The 17,640-nt window shown below is 42.6% G+C and overlaps 2 protein-coding genes across 2 annotated transcripts in view; one reads left to right on the forward strand and one right to left on the reverse strand.

Moving 5' to 3' along the window:
• The window catches only part of LOC138968016 (serine-rich adhesin for platelets-like), a 305,824-nt gene extending 297,684 nt beyond the window's left edge, over positions 1–8,140 (reverse strand). The window contains exon 1 of the mRNA XM_070340578.1: positions 8,046–8,140. The gene's annotated coding sequence lies outside the window, so the exon portion shown is untranslated. The remainder of the gene's footprint in view (positions 1–8,045) is intronic.
• On the forward strand, positions 8,099–17,500 carry LOC138969204 (short coiled-coil protein B-like). Its single transcript, XM_070341938.1, has 6 exons — positions 8,099–8,236; positions 8,349–8,564; positions 10,083–10,145; positions 10,973–11,059; positions 14,769–14,942; positions 16,185–17,500. The coding sequence occupies exons 2-5, from the start codon at positions 8,501–8,503 to the stop codon at positions 14,909–14,911; spliced, it is 357 nt and encodes a 118-aa protein (XP_070198039.1). The 5' UTR covers positions 8,099–8,236; positions 8,349–8,500; the 3' UTR covers positions 14,912–14,942; positions 16,185–17,500.
• The last annotated feature ends 140 nt before the right edge of the window (positions 17,501–17,640 follow it).

Here is a 17,640-nt window from a genome sequence, read left to right on the forward strand (position 1 = left end):
AGAGAGTTCGACATTGTTACAAGCCGAGGAGAGTTTTCTCTCGATTTCGCGTCGAGCAATAGGAAGGTTTGATCGTGATACTGGTTGCGAGTCAAAGAGGGGTCATACTATAGTACTAGCGCTCGGTGTATGCTGACTGGTGATTTATTTATATTATGTACGTCACCAGGCATAAGTAACCAAAAAAAATATGACGGAAACCCGGCTTTAGATATTATCTCAGAATATCAAAAATTATCCTGAACACTTATCACGCTTTTTTTTTTTTAACCTGTTTTCACAACTGAACTGGGAAGAAACTACACCTGCGAAAAAAACATGCGTGTTGGCTTCGATACAGGTTAGTGAACATCAAAAGCAATTTCATCGTATTTGTACCACCTTTACAGAATAAGTAAAGACAAGTTCTGTCTCTACCCCCCCTCCCCTCCCGCACCCTAATCTCTCTCTCTCTCTATCTCTCTCTTTCTCTCTCTCTCTCACACCCCCACCCCCACCACCTATCTATCTCTCACACACACGCCCGTACACACGCATGCTCTCTGTCTGTCTCTGTCTCTGTCTCTGTCTCTCTCTCTCTCTCTCTCTCTCTCTCTCTCTCTCTCTCTCTGTGTCTCTCTCTCTCTCTCTCTCTCTCTCTCTCGTGTACTTGACCCCGAAAAGAATACTGACAATAAATACACTAATATTGAGTCACACAAGTAAAGGACTGTTGAAACAAACAAGGCAAAACGACCACTCAGTCTCACAAAAAGTAATCGAAGCTGGAAAATAAATAAAAAAGCTCAAGCAATTCAGCAAAACTCAGTAGACAGTAGTAGACCCTCGAAACAGAAATAACGAACCAATCATCGGAGAGGGACTAACACACAGTCACTGATGGAACGACTCATCACATTACCACGACGGTCAATTAGCTAATGAGTCTCTTCCGCTCAGTCAAAGTACACCGGCTAATCGCGCGGGGCAGTGAATGGCTGGTATCGTTCTCACGATGGTGATAAAGGATGGTCAATGTTAGCAATAATGAGAAACAATTAGCATGATCATACAATGAAACGGGCCTTTGCCCTGGCCCTGTCTGTGAGGTTATATAACTGCCAGCAAATCTGCTGCTCATAGACGATCTGTTAACCCCTTGACTGCCTTAGGACGGGTATACCCGTCCTGCACTTGTGCATTATTTCCATGATTAGACACTAAAAACAGATTCTTGGTTGAATTTCCTTTAAAAATAACATAGGTTTTACTTTCCTACCTACTGCCAGTTTGGAGCTAGAATTTTTTGTGAATTATTACACCCCGAACTCCCATATACCCTGGCAGTCAGGAAGTTTTGATTGGCAGCGAAATGCCATTTGCCCTTCTGAGGTTACAGAACTACATGGACATCTGATGCAGCGTCCGATCGCTGTTTGTCTTGATAGGTAGATTACTGTTGTGTAAGCTCGCTGTAACCCATAGCACACAATTGCTACTAATGGAATAGGAGATGCCCACTTCTCCTTATTACCTCGACTGCTCGCTCATATTGCATGCCAAGACTGTTTACATCTTATTTTGTCTTGTCTTGTCTTGTCTTGTCTTGTCTTGTTAGTAACTGATCTCATCTAGTCTTACCTTATCTGGTGTGGTTAAGCTAAGCTCAAAATAAGGCCTTATTTCTCGAAAATAAGGGCTTATTTCCAAAAATAAGGCCTTATTTTGAAAATAAGGGCTTATTTTTTTAATGCCTTATTTTTGGGATTTTTGACCCATTGTGCCAAGGATATTCGTCATAATCCACATCGCAGCATATATAATAGGCAGTGCGTCGTCTGTACCGCTGAAACTGCGCAGGTATATTCTGCCCCTAAGGGTCAACTCGAGGCCGGGTGCCGTTGATGCAGTACACTGACCGCATGGCCCTTCTTTTCCTCTTCTTTTCCCATCGATCCAATATATATCTATATCTATATATATATATACGACTTGTGTCTGTCTGTCTGTGTGTCTGTGTGTGTGTGTGTTCGCGATGCACGGCCAAAGTTCTCGATGGATCTGCTTCAAATTTGGTGGGCATATTCAGGTAGACCCCGGACACAACCTGGTCGATGAGAATTTTCAACACGTGCTCTCAGCGCGCAGCGCTGAACCGATTTTGGTTTTTCTGTTCATCTTCCCAGATCCATTCCCAGTATCTCTTCCTTATCTTCTCCAGTGTTTTGCGTTTATCTCCCTTCCTTCGTGTGGCGTCAATCCATATTCCCGTTACTATTTTTAGAAGGTCACTGTCCACAACGCTTTCATCCCGGCGAAGCCGGATATTCCCGTTACTATTTTTAGAAGGTCACTGTCCACAACGCTTTCATCCCGGCGAAGCCGGGTATTCCCCTACTTCTTCCCGCTGGTATTCGGCTCTACTTCTTCCCGGCAAAGCCAGGTATCATTCGGCTCTACTTCTTCCCGGCGAAGCCGGGTACAATAGAGCCGAATACCCGGCTTCGCCGGGTGCCGGGAAGAAGTAGGGGAATACCCGGCTTCGCCGGGATGAAAGCGTTGTGGACAGTGACCTTCTAAAAATAGTAACGGGAATATCCGGCTTCGCCGGGATGAAAGCGTTGTGGACAGTGACCTTCTAAAAAATATATATAATTATGTCTTTTTTTGACCACTGGCACTGCAGTCTGTCCACCAATTCCATTGATCCTTCCGTTCGCGCACACATAAGAAAAACCGTAGGTCTACCTGATCCTGCAATCACCTCATCCATATTGACTGTGGTAATTTACTCAGCATTGGTTCTCGCTGTGTACCTTGCAAGTAGTGACGATGGTTTTTTTCTTGTTATTGTTCAAGCGCTCGTATTATTTAAAAATAGTTACTGCTTTTTTTGTTCTGTTATATTTCAAGCACTCAAAATATTTTAAACAAGATTTAAACTTTTCAAAAAGTTGGTTGAGAACAAAACAGATAATAAGATCAATACTTTCAATATAACCACGTTTTCATCGATTCCCCCCCCCCCCCCCCCTTTAATCTCCCTTTTTCTTGCCCCCCCCCCCCCCCCCTTCCTCTCAAATCCCTATCCGCTCCGCCCCCTATTAGGTTCTTTTTATTCTGTTGTTTGTGTTTTTCTCACTCTACAACGCCGTACGTAGTTTTATTTTCCACTGAGAATAATTATTCGGTTAGTGTACAGAAGCAGTACCCGATGTTGCTGCTCAGGAAACACATTCCTAGCCACCTCGTTCCTTGCGTGCTGGGAGCCCGAGCCATGCAGTGCGCCGGGTATTATCCGGAATAAGCCTACCCGGCTCCTATCTTTGTTTTTCCGTTAATCAATTACGTCGCCGTCAATTCGGGTACACACACCCCCCCCCCCCCCACCTCCCGATCTCACGCAGCGGCACCCCGGCTACAACCACCCCCCCCCCCCCCCCCTAGCTCTCTACAACTCGACTTGCTCAACACTCACACACTGTGACAGTGTAAATATTCTTCTGTGAATTCCGGTAATCCTTGACACAGTTGTCACCGTTTTTGGTGTTGAGCGACAGAAAGCTCTGATGGGAAAGACAACTGGGAAACCTGATAATAAAAATGAATGTATAAAGAAATTGTCATTGAAGTGAGAAATCCAAGTCTCATTTGAGAGACTCGTTGTCACCCAATGTCAATACGAAGCCGGCGACAAGCAGGTTTTGAAAAGTTTCAAAATGTATTGTGGCTTTTTCTTTCAATATGTTTACACGCACGTGCACACACACACACACACACACACACACACACACACACACCACATACACACACACACACACACACACACCACATCGGTGGTCACAGCTCCTGTCTGATAACTAGACCATTCTATGCAAGGCAGGTGTCATCATGCATTTTGATTTTATCACACCTCGTGTGTGTATTTCAGCTAATAAAGCTCATAGCTGGGGAAAAAAACACCCTCTCGCTGGTTCAACACGAAGGCGACTGAACATCACGATCTCGGTCTTTACAAGACTCGTATTTTTGTCCGCTAGCTCGTTACGAATAATAATCATATTTAAGAATACACGATTTCATGTCACTGTCTCAAGTGAAGATTTCCCCTTGCAGTCCTTGCATGCCTATGCTGCGTGCTGAAAGATCGAACTGCTCGGGTAAGAAATGCAGCAATTAATTCCACCGTATCATATCGTAGCAAATCACGAGTACAGCACACAGGCTTGCATTAGCCCCTTTAATCTGCTAAGTCCGTGCACGCGGGTCAAAGATTTGTTAAAATTTTGCTGGCGTTTAATACGTCCATCATATGTTATTGTTAGCCTCTTGGCTGGTGTAAAGATTCTTCCGCTTCTCAGAAAAATTCAGAAGTAATCCTGCGTGAAGCAACCCTGGGTGTCTTATTATCCGTGTTATTAACAACTCTGAACTTAAATAAACATACCACCGACTTTAAGTGGGACATTTCTATTGGCCGTCACTGTGGGGTTTGCCTCGTGATAAAAGCTTTTTACTCATGAGCTGTCAAACTACATTTAACGTCTAAACTCGCGAAAACAACCCCCACAGAAAAAGAATTTTCAAAACACGTAAGCCCCTTTTGCAAAGTTCAGAGGGTCATGTGAGTGGCAAGTTTACTCAGCAAATACAGACAGCGGTACGCACCCAGGTCTCTAAATGCAAAACATGCAACTACCGTACACGGTTACGGCGGCTACCCGGCCGACTCGGACAGGACTGAATGAAAAAAAAAGTAAAACAAAGAATATAGGTCCCTATAAATGCCAAACATGCAACTAAGTGTACACGGCTACCCGGACTTTGACACAACTCCCTCCCTCTCCCTCCTCCCCAACAAACAAAGTCTATCTATACCAGAACGTTTCGCACTGTTGTCAATCAGCAAGGTTGTTTCCCGTTACTGGATCGATTGGCTGTGTGAATGGTAAAACGCGAGCTTTGACTGAGAAAGCACTGCGAAATCTTGTTCCCCCTCCCGTTCCTGAGAAATTCAACTCTTTTTTAGTCGCCTTTCGTTCTAGTGGACATGCAGGTGTACGCAACACAACATAGACGGCCTATCTGAGTAGAGCCAGTCAAGGGGTAGCATCTGTACCTCGCAGGTAATGACTTTGACTGGGAAAGCACTTCGGATCGCGGAGTAAATCACGTTCGTTGCGCACAATTTTTTCCTTCCGTATCCCTAAGAAAAGCAGCTCTCTATGTTCTTTCGTAATAATAATAATAATAATAATTGTTGTTATAAAGTACAGAGACCAATGGAGACGTGACCTTGCTCAAAGCGCTGTACATTCGAGCGTAAAGGAAAATGACTAACAACAATATCAACAGTGCATTAATTCTAGTGGAAAGGTGTATATTGTCGAAACACGGCAAAACGCCCAGCAAGGAGCAGCACAAGTCGCACGGCGGGGTGATACAATAAAACCTGCCCTGGCGACCAACTTTCCATACCGACAACCTGCTCACAACGATCACCCCAAAGAGTCCCTGGCGAGTGTTTTTTCCCCCTATGTAATTCACCTTTCCACGGCGACCACCTGTCAATTATGACCTCTTTTGGTCGGTCCCTTGGCTGGTCGTTCTAGACAGGTTTGACTGTATAATTATATGTGTACATTGCGTGTGCTGCAGCTACCACCAACCCCCCGAGGGTTAGGGGGAAGAATTTACCCGATGCTCCCCAGCATGTCGTAAGAGGCGACTAACGGATTCTGTTTCTCCTTTTACCCTTGTTAAGTGTTTCTTGTATAGAATATAGTCAATTTTTGTAAAGATTTTAGTCAAGCAGTATGTAAGAAATGTTAAGTCCTTTGTACTGGAAACTTGCATTCTCCCAGGAAGGTAATATATTGTACTACGTTGCAAGCCCCTGGAGCAAATTTTTGATTAGTGCTTTTGTGAACAAGAAACAATTGACAAGTGGCTCTATCCCATCTTCCCCCTTTCCCCGTCGCGATATAACCCTTCGTGGTTGAAAACGACGTTAAACACCAAATAAAGAAAGAAAGAAAGAAAGAAAGAAAGCTACCACCAAGCACGCACCGTCCGAGCTGTCCTACCGGGAGGTCTGCAGGCAGAAAAGTGGAGCGAACTGTAGGACTGATAGAACACACGCGATAGTCTGACTGCACACAAAAAGTGTGTCGCCTGGATCGATATAGATTGTCTTTGCTCCGCACCTTTTGCCTTCCTCTGTTTTGTTTTTCCCCTCGCAGGTCACAGTGATGACGACAAAATATAAGGCGAAAATCGTAGTAAACATTGAATCTAGCATCACTTTTCTTGTGTGTGTGTGTGTGTGTGTGTGTGAGCAGGGGGGGGGGAGGGGGGAGAGGGCAGTTCAAATCGAAACTGAAACGAAACGGTAATACAATCTCTCTCTCTCTCTCTCTCTCTCTCTCTCTCTCTCTCTCTCTCTCTCTCTCTCTCTCTCTCTCTCTCTCTCTCTCTCTCTGTTTTTTTTTTCTCCATACAGCCGATCATGAAAGTGACGGCATATTCAAGAGCATCGCAAACAACTATCTCCCCCCCCCCCCCTCCGCCCCCCAAACCCAAGGTCACTTTAACGAAAATGCAATCCAAGATTCAACATCGCGATCATTAATTGTTTCTGCATGATTCATACACAAACAGCTGTTGGTTAGACGGCTCTCCGTGTATAGGCTACACATGTAAATAGTAAGTTTCTATACTGCCTGAACGGTGTTTCTGATTACATCGCTCAACGCCGGGCTATTGCGAGCCGAACTCATTTTGACCTGAGGTCAGGATGGCCTGAACGGTGTTTCTGAAGACTTCAAAACGTAGCTATATGAGTGTTTAGGTTTCACGGTAAGGGAACTTCACCGTCACTGTTCGCATCCCACTCTATGATGTCATCCACGAACCGTATTGCTGGACTGGCCGAGAGTAAACAGACGAAAAACAACGAGTAAACGAGAAGGATAAGCAGATACATGTACCAGATCATTTATACTTGATTCTTTTGTCTCTGTGAGCACATGTATCAGTTTATCTTCTTGTGCTCCTTTGCCATATCATGAACTCCATGGCTTTGTAAAAACTGTATATCTGAATAAAATACTGTTTACAAAATACGAGGTTATTTGTCATGCTATTAAATTGACCACGTTGTACTTGTCAATTACAGTGCAATCATTCTGAGTAACGATCAGTGGCGAGGGGAGACTGACTCGAGAGAAAGAGAGAGAGAGAGAGAGAGAGAGAGAGAGAGAGAGAGAGAGAGGGAGAGAGAGAGAGATCAAACCAAATGTAGGGTTGTGGCAGAGAGAGCGAGAGAGCGAGAGAGAGAGAGAGATTTCAGCGGCACCACATTACATCGTGGAGTCATGATTAGTGAAAAATACCCTGGAATCCACCTTGTGTATAATTTCTGGTTTTGCACCACACAGGTCAAAGTTTGACCAGCACACGATGTGAAAAATCACAGTCCCATATCATCCTTCCCACTCCCTACCCCCCCTTCAGTTTCCACGTTCTTTATCTCTTTTTGCTTCTCCCGTGTTTACCTGACAAATTGACACCTTCAGTCCCGGTCAGCAACTTCTTCCAAGAAACGGAGTAGCTAATTTCTCAGCCGTCAATTCTGTCGTCTGCTACATTCCAAAGAAAACGTGCGTAACACTCTGGACACACATGTATACATGCAAACCACTTCGTCCACTCTCACTGAAGCAATAGGTGGGTACCTATCACTTGTAGGGTAAGATTCCTATTAGGACAGGTACATTGGCTTCACAACGGCCGAACATCTAAAGCAGCGCTGGCCCATGCACCTAGGCAAGAATGTCTTTCGTTTTCCTCTCAGTGTGGCCAACTCATTCACTGACTCGCGGGTCCACGCAGCGCCGTGTTTGGCAAGTCTACACAGAGTCGCGTGCTAGTAGTATGCTCTATCACCACACGACATTCGCGCGGCCGTTACTTGCATGTTTTGGGTGCAAAATACGGCAAAAAAAATACACTTGCAGGCTGGCCGTGATAGAAATGAAAGGAAAAGCAAAATCAAACTTACCCACCTTTTTGATCAAATAACTTTTCCCCTTTCGTGCCACACTGTATTGGTGAGAGAGTCGCTTACTCCATATCCAAGGTAAACTGCCGATCCTCCACTAGTACACTGTTGACACTTCGCCGAGCACAGGTGCTCGTGACGTCACAGTCACATGATCACAACAAAATGGCGACGGTGTCTGCTACGACTACGTCGGTGAGGATTTGTGTGGTATTTTCCTCAAATATAAGTGGTTTTATGCATTAAAACGTCGGTCCGCGTTTGTATCTGTAGTGTTTACATACTTCTGCTCTTTTTTCTGTGTCAGGTTTGTTGATCAGGGCCAGGGAGGCAACCCAATGTTCAATCGATCGTGCGCAGACGAATAAACGACTGGTTTTGAGAGCATCCCCGGCTCCTTTCGTGTGTTCGCGTGGAAACCCCCATCCACTTTTGAACAAGACCTCACCCCAGTTCATCATGACATCACAAGAAAACGGAGGAAATATGGACAACGTCCCTTTGTCCAGCGACAGTGACACAGGTAAAAGATAGAAACTGGATGTGATAATTTATGAAAATTTATTAGACGTTGCCTGTCACTGTCTGAGTCAGCTTCAGATCTGGCATGATTTCTTTTTTTAATTAATGTTAAAGCCTGTGCATGGTTAATGGATGGTGCCAAATGCTTATGAGCGTTAACTCAAAGGACATGTCGCATTACCCATCATGTATAGCCTAAATCGGCTCCTGTAATGTAACCCATGTCCAACACCTAGTGGAAATCCAGTCTGTTACTGTTAGGTTGATCACAGGTACAGTCTTACCTGCCCTGTCTACCACCTCGCAATAGAATTTAATGACCACCTGCACAAAGGACCATCCTAAAGGATCTCAAAAAAACTTTTGTTCAATGTAATTCACATTACCATGATGACTACCTGTCTAGTAAAAGTATATTATAACAATCACTTTTGGTGTGTCCAGTGGGTGGTTAAAACAGGTTTGGCTGTGCCTTGTATTCTGAAACCATTTGCAGAACTTTACTTTAGGGTATAGCTTGAATGGTGATTAAAAGGTTAATTATTGCTGTAACAGGCATGGGAATTGTTCGCGCGCGAAAATGAAATTACGTTTCAGCGAAAATAATAATTTGTCCGCGGCAAAAAAAAGTAAATTAAATTATATGTATACTATTGTCTCTCTATCCATTATTTGCTTACACAAGAACTATCAAAATATTGGTCTAAAATTCGTTTTCCTTCCGGGGGGCTTTGCTACCCTGTGGTCCCGTTGTGCTCTGCCCCTGTACCCCTGAACCTCGGCCTATTTTCAGAGTTTTTTCTATGTTGGAATTCCCATGCCTGTGTAAAGAAATCACTTGTTTACATGTTTGACTCATTCTCAGGTTGATGATTTAGATAATTTATTTGTTCATTTGTGAAAAAAAATTCATATTTTCTAAAATGATAGACTGACTATTAGGGTTTAACGTCCTCTTAGACCAACTGGTCTATATTGGGACAGGTATTGGTAATACGCTGAAGATATGGTGTAATACTTTGATTCGAACAAGCCCGCTGTGGCTGTCTTCTTCGACACACCAGCATTGGGTTTGTCTCGTCAAAGTATCGAAATACGATCATGATAATCAGAGACGAGAGATGATGCATGCGTGTCTTCGTGTTTTCCTTCTTCTTCTTCTTCTGCGTTCGATGGTTTTTTCTTCTTCCTATTTTCGTGTTTTCCAAGCCCTGAGACTTTCGCTGTGAACGTGGGATCTTTTTCGTGCGCATGTGTGCACACGGGGGTGTTCGGACACCGAAGAGAGTCTGCACAAAGTTGACTCCGAGAAATAAATCTCTCGCCGAACGTGGGGATCGAACCCACACTGATAGCGACCAACTGGCTACAACGCCAGCTCACTACCAACTGAGCTACGTCCCCGCTAAAATGATAGCCTGTAGTTGTATCTAAGGTGACAGTCTTGATACTGTAGGTGTGAGCTTTGTGGCATGTGTGATACAGTGAAAGTTCTGTGATGTTGGGTATTTTGCTGCAGGGAACCAGTCAGCTGTGGAAAAAGAGAACATCAAGAACATGACTTACAACACAGGATCTATGAGTGAGTCACAGATTCAATACAAGTTACAACCCAATATTTTTTAGAGTTTCTATGATTTTAGTTTTTGTCAGGTATTCCATTCATGCAATCTGTAAATTTACCTTAATTTTTAAGATGCCCTTTCTTAAAAGATTTGATGTGTGTGTGCACGTGCTTGAGTTGTTTGATTTGTTGTTTGTTTTGTTGTATGATTTACAAGAGGTCAAGTTTTGGTTCAATGATAGGTTGTTTACTTGATTTCTTTTCACAACTCAACCTTAAGTGCCCCTGGAGCAAATTTTTTATTAGTGCTTTTGTAAACAAGAAACAATTAACAAGTGGCTCTATCCCATCTCCCCCCTTTCCCCGTCGCGATATAACCTTTGTGGTTGAAAACGACGTTAAACACCAAATAAATAAAGAAAGAACCTTAAGTGAAGAGGGATAGTAAGGCACATCAAACATGTATAAATTACTATAATCCATGTGTTAGTGTAATTATTACTACAGTGGAACCCCCCTTTTGAGACCTCCAAAAATCTGAGAAAATTGGGTCTTAAAAAGGAGGGAGTCTTAAAATGGGGGTCATTTTACTGAGGTTATGAAGAGAAAATTTGAGGAAACAAGGTCTTAAAAAGGAGGGAGTCTTAAATTGGGGGGTCTTAAAAGGGGGGTTCCACTGTATTAGATTTTATGGCCTTCTTCTGGGTTGCAACTCCCATGTGCGTGAATGGGTTTTTACATAAAAGCCTTTTTTTTCCCCGCCATGTGAGACGTTTTCAGGGGGATGATTATGACCATGATTAGTAGTGGTAAAGATTGTGACAGTGTGGAGGTTTGTGTGACAGGTCTGGATGCAGACAGCCCGATTGATGATGATGAAGAGAAGCAGAGACTTATTTCTCAGGTCCTGGAGCTTCAGAACACACTGGACGGTAAGAATGTGGCCTTTGGGTTTTGTCGCTCTCTTAACTCATTGTCTCCCAGGTTAGGATATATCCGTATCCACTCATATGGCTCTATCTGACCAGGTACAGATATATCCGCTCAGACTGTTAGCTTCGGTCGCTTCCTGTAACGTCCATCTAACGCCTGCATTCTAGCGTGTTGATACACAGTTACCTCACAGTTTCTACAACTTTGAGTGACCTGCTGCAGCACAGCTGGTCTCAGCTAAAAAAAACTTGGTCAACATAGCTGGGGTACAAAGTGTTAACTGAAGCATCTTCAATAATTTCCATTATGATTATTTTGAGGTATGACATTTATGTTGAGTTGTTTAGTTATACAAATTTTTATTTTATTTTATTGTGCTCAAGTTCGGTTCAGGAATACCAAACACCAATTGTACGAACATTTCTTCACAATTTGTATGTAACACTGGTGAAACAAACACCTAGAATAAATGTTGGATACACTCTGTTAAAGCACCACAATGCTATACATGTAGCATCCTGAACTCAGGTCAAAATGAGTTACTTCCCTTCGGATCTCATTCTTCTTCTTCTTCTTTTCGATCGCCGATCTCACTTGGAGTCCAGATCTTGAGAGGATCTCATTTATCCCTGACAGGATGCCTTTGTTTTCCTTCTCTGGAGAGGAAATCAATTTTTTACATATTTAGAGCTTTTCGTAATGTGTTATTGATATAAGCAGATTCGCGATCGTCGATAATGATTTTTCATGGTGTTGTGTAATTTTTAAATTACAAAGGAATTGATATGTAAGACAGTTTCAAGCGAGCTATCTTTTGCGGGTGTATTTTCTGTGCAAATAACTCTAAATATGGCAAAAGTGTCACGTGATAATCAACTTTGGCTATGAAGCAGACGACACTTTTTCCGTAACTAGTTGGGAGTGATGCAACAATATCACGGTCTCCTTCCCACAGCAGTCTCAAAATTTCGGCTTGTTTTGACCTTAGTACGATGTCTTTATCATAACCGTGAAGAACAGAACGGAGATCACTGTCAAAGTCGGCCATTCTACAATCACGTTCGTCTTTCGTCTGTTATCAGAAACATTAGCGAAAAACATATGGGAGATAACTCTGTTTTCTTGTTTTGATAGATTTCCCTTTAAGTTTAATGCGCGTAGTAATTAATCATCCTGTCAGAGAGACCACTGAGCGATAGCGTGGACCGATGATTATCAGAATGATACATGTAATAACAACTCTGCTAAATGTAATGAAAAGAAATAATTTCAGAAACTGAGTTAGTGACAACATCTTGCACTAGTGCAAATCTCTGGCTGTTTAATGTTCTCTAATGTTCTAAATATTGCAAAGATCAGATGCTATTTTGAAATTTCAATCATATATTGGACGATAAAAAAGCTACAACAAAAATTAAAAAAGTGTGGGATGCCGGTTGCACTTTTTAGTATTTTAAACCAGGTACACCTCACAGTTTTCTGAAATTGAGTCTACATTGGTACCTGCAATTGAAGGACGCCTTTGAGGCCAACCAGAAGTGTCCCTACATCACAGGTGGCCTGTTATGACAGGTGTATATTTTAAGTCAATACACAGGGACTACATAAGGTGTCCTTTGTTATGAGGTGTCCTCTCATTAGGATAGCCTCGAATCGCAGGTACCATTGTATTATGTTGGGCAGCATTGACTGTGTTTTCCATCAAGCGGATGTCCTGTTTCAGACCTGTCATTGAAAGAGCAAAATCAGATTCTAGTGCTTACAAAGTATCGAGAACGCACCTGTCAATATTATGCATTATGTCACCTGAGCTGGTTTTAGACGTTACAGTGGAACCCAACACACACCCCTGGTTTTAGACGTTACAGTGGAACCCAACACACCCCCCTGGTTTTAGACGTTACAGTGGAACCCAACACACACCCCTGGTTTTAGACGTTACAGTGGAACCCAACACACACCCCTGGTTTTAGACGTTACAGTGGAACCCAACACACACCCCTGGTTTTAGACGTTACAGTGGAACCCAACACACCCCCCTGGTTTTAGACGTTACAGTGGAACCCAACACACCCCCCTGGTTTTAGACGTTATAGTGGAACCCAACACACCCCCCTGGTTTTAGACGTTACAGTGGAACCCACCACACCCCCCTGGTTTTAGACGTTACAGTGGTACCCAACACACCCCCCTGGTTTTAGACGTTACAGTGGAACCCAACACACACCCCTGGTTTTAGACGTTACAGTGGAACCCAACACACCCCCCTGGTTTTAGACGTTACAGTGGAACCCAACACACCCCCCTGGTTTTAGACGTTAGAGTGGAACCCAACACACACCCCTGGTTTTAGACGTTACAGTGGAACCCAACACACACCCCTGGTTTTAGACATTACAGTGGAACCCAACACACCCCCCTGGTTTTAGACGTTACAGTGGAACCCAACACACACCCCTGGTTTTAGACATTACAGTGGAACCCAACACACACCCCTGGTTTTAGACGTTACAGTGGAACCCAACACACACCCCTGGTTTTAGACATTACAGTGGAACCCAACACACACCCCTGGTTTTAGACGTTACAGTGGAACCCAACACACACCCCTGGTTTTAGACATTACAGTGGAACCCAACACACACCCCTGGTTTTAGACGTTACAGTGGAACCCAACACACCCCCCTGGTTTTAGACGTTACAGTGGAACCCAACACACCCCCCTGGTTTTAGACGTTACAGTGGAACCCAACACACACCCCTGGTTTTAGACGTTAAAGTGGAACCCAACACACACCCCTGGTTTTAGACGTTACAGTGGAACCCAACACACCCCCTCCCTTGTAAGACCTCCCAGTTTGACACCTCGCACCTTTTAAGTCGCTAGTTTACACCAAAAAAATGTTTAAACGTCCGTTAAATTTACCTCCATATAATATATATATATGTCTCAATTTGAAGTCATGATTCTCTCAAGATTTTTTTTAGGTGTTTGAAGATCGGATCCAGTGTACTGTGGTCATATGTATCATACATAGACCATGCCCCCCCCCCCCCCCCTTCCTCCCTATTAAGACCCCAAAATGTAAGACTTCCTCTTATTCAAGACGTGTGTGTTTGTTCTGTTTAAACCAGTCTTGATCTAAGGACTAAGTCCGGTCGAGAATAAAAGCTGGTTCTTGTATATGACTGTGTACGTAGGTGTTAGTTGGAGTGCCTTGGAGAATGATAAGCATATGAGCTTACGGTGATCATCCTTTTTTGAGGATGAAAGTCGCTTGTTTATTTCAATGCTTGTTATTCTCTCAGGTGCCAGGAGAAAAGGTTCCGTACAACTCTCGCTTACTCTATTACACATGTCGTATGCATTAAGAGCAATTACTTCCCTTTAGTTATTTGATAAGACCTTTACTTTTTCAGATGTTCTGTTCATAACCTCTGTAAATTTACCTCTATTTTAAGTCCCCCTCCTTTTTAAGACCTTATTTTCTCAGATTGTTTTAGGTCTTAAAATGGGAGGTTTCGCTGTACAAGATTCCCAACTGTGTTGCTTCAGATCTGTTGTGGCGTGTGGACGGGGTGGAGGTGGAGAATCTGAAGTGGTGATTTTCTCACATTTGTTTAGGCGTTTAAAGAGGGGTTCCGGTCTACTGTGGTCATATGTGTCATCCATATTTATATACAAGATTCCAAACTGCGTTGTTTCAGATCTGTCGTCGCGTGTGGACGGGGTGAAGGTGGAGAATTTGAAGCTGAAGTCAGAGAACCAGGTGCTGGGCCAGTACATCGAGAACCTGATGGCTGCCTCCAGCGTCTTCCAGTCCGCCACGCCCAAGGCCAAGAAAAAGTGAAATGGTTCGAGCCTTTGGGAGATGAGTGCAGGTAATGTCAACTTTCCTGACTGGGCTTCTGACAATGACAGTCAAACACACACACACACACACACCCTCTCCCCTCCCTGGGTGCATGTAACGTCAACTTTCCTGACTAGGCTTCTGACAATGACAGTCAAACACCTCGATCCCCTCCCTGAGTGCAGGTAACGTCAACTTTCCTGACTTGGCTTCTGATGATGACAGTCACTCACAAGGTTTTGTGACTGTGATATACTTGGGTCATGCAAGGACGAGGCTGGTAATTTGTAACAGTTTCTGCATCAATTAAATTTGTTGCCATTTTCAATGTGATGAATTGGTGTGAAAATCTCCACATTTTCGCAGACTTTTAGCAAAAGCTTCCTGGCTAAATTGTTGAAAATGTTCTGCATTATCTCATGTTTGAGGTAGAGGTGCTTGTACTTGAAAAGAAACTTCTGCGTTGGACTGCAACTCCCACATACACACATAGGTACTTTTGCATGCATGGCTGTTTTCCCCGACATTCAGGCAGTAATACTCCAATTTCAGGGAATGCATGTTGGGTATTTTCATGTTTTTCTAACCCACTGAACTCTGACATGCATGACAGGATCTTTTCTGTGCATACTTGGTCTCGTGGTTGCGTGTACACACGCATGGGGAAAGGCACTAGCAGGTATGCTCACAAGTTGACCTAGGAGATCAGAGAAATCTCAGCCCTTAACCGCCAGGCACAGCCTAGATTTGAAGCCTGAACCTTCCACGTGGAAGTTGACCATTATGTTATTGTGCCTGTCGATTTGAAAAGAAGCAAGAAATTCTCTGGTGAAAAGGTAAAGGGAGGCAACTAGGTAGTAGCACTACTTGTGTTGCTGGAGTACTGTTGATTTCTGCTAACAGATGGTGATAGTTCATCATGACTTGCAGTGGCTTTTGTCTTTGTGGATAAGACTCAGTCCTTTTAACTCTTTTGCATTGACTGAAAGTGTTGGTTTTTTTGTTTCACATTTTATCAGTCAAATTGATCTGAGTACAGTGGAACCCACTTTTTAGATTAAGACCTGCTCCCTTTTAAGACTCTTCTCAGAATTTCTGTTTTTGACCTGTGTAAATTTTCCCACTTTTGAAGACTCCCTCCATTTTAGGACTGATTTTCTCAGATTTTGGAGTTTTTTGTTTTTTTCAATCACATGATCATTACCGTTTTGCTTTGTGTGACAGTGACATACCAATGTACAGCTAACCTGGGCTTGTTTTGTTTTTTCAGGATTGGATTGATGAAAGGAAAAGTGTTTGGAGCTAATGACAGAATGAGAAAGACAAACCATGGATGGTTTGGGGAGAATACTATGTGCAATCAAAATCATACATTTCATTCAGATTCTGAATAGGTTCACTTTTCAGAGTCATGTATATAAATTGCTATGAAAATCAGTGTCTGTTTGGGGACCTTTATTTTGCAAGGTTGATGTCAGTATATTTTGTTTTGTCAAAGCCAGTGTTTTCTAGTCATTGTGTCTGCTTTCCTTCTGTCAGAAAGTTGATTGTTTGCTTTCCTGCTGCGAAAAGAATGAAAGTTATGAATTAGGTTAGCTGTGTTTTATGCCAACTTGTCCATAAAGCACCACACCTTTAAGTAAAGTAACATTATATTCATTTGACAGAGAGATCTGATTATGCTTTTCATTTTCATTTGCCTGCTGTAGAAAAAGTTACTTTTCATTGATTTATATTTCAGTGTTCATTAGCATAGATCTGCAGAAAATCCCTTCAAAAGTGTACCCATACTTGTACATATATTATACTACTTAAAGATCTGATATTTCCAGCGTTTGTTTGGGGGGGTCATCAAATATTATTACTGGGACGTGATGCAATTCATTGTCCCATTCGAACGTAGCAGAGTAAGGAAGAGACAAACGCACTTCAAAACAGCAAGACAATAGTTACGATCTACGATCAACAGGCAGGACTTTGTGATTTGTTTTGCATCAAATGAAAGTCAGTGTTTCAAAAGGTGCTTAGTAATAGTATGGCCTTCTTTTCTTTCTTGCTTTCATGATTACTTCAGTGTTTGTCACTTCTATTACAAGGTTAACATGTCACTTGCCTATGGAATCATAACAGTTAAATGTAGACATAGAATTTCCAACTGAACTTAGTTGATTTTCCTCCTTTATTTGTTTTCTCACCGTCTTTTTTCTGTTTTTTCCCCAATACATATTTTCTACTTCTTTGTACATTGGCTTAAATGCTCATCACTTCATTTATTGCATTGTATTGTGCAGTGGCTACAATTCTCATCACTCTAAATCGGACTTTTTGTGACATAATTAAATTTTGAATCAGGCTTGGTCTAACATCTTTGGTGTACATTCTTATGTACAGTCTGTGACATGCCTTGCTATTCCCGTCAAGGAGAAAACGTAGCAGTTTAATTGAACTGAATTTTCTTTTTCTCTCCAATGCATATTTTAAGTTTGTTGAAGTTCTCTCAGCAACACATGCTTGTAAATTGTGTATACTATCATTTACTTTAAAATATTTTGTTCAATTTAATTTGTAATAAAGTACTGAAGTGCATGAGTTGTTTAGTAATAATCAAAGTTGTTGAATGAGAACTAGAGGAAAGCATGTGTGCACAATGTGCACATAATATCAGACTTAAAATAGTGTGTGGACGAAAGAGAGAGCTAGTTATGTAATTCTGTATGTAAGAGCCT

Source organism: Littorina saxatilis, linkage group LG6 (assembly GCF_037325665.1).
Source record: "Littorina saxatilis isolate snail1 linkage group LG6, US_GU_Lsax_2.0, whole genome shotgun sequence".
NCBI lineage: Eukaryota > Metazoa > Mollusca > Gastropoda > Littorinimorpha > Littorinidae > Littorina > Littorina saxatilis.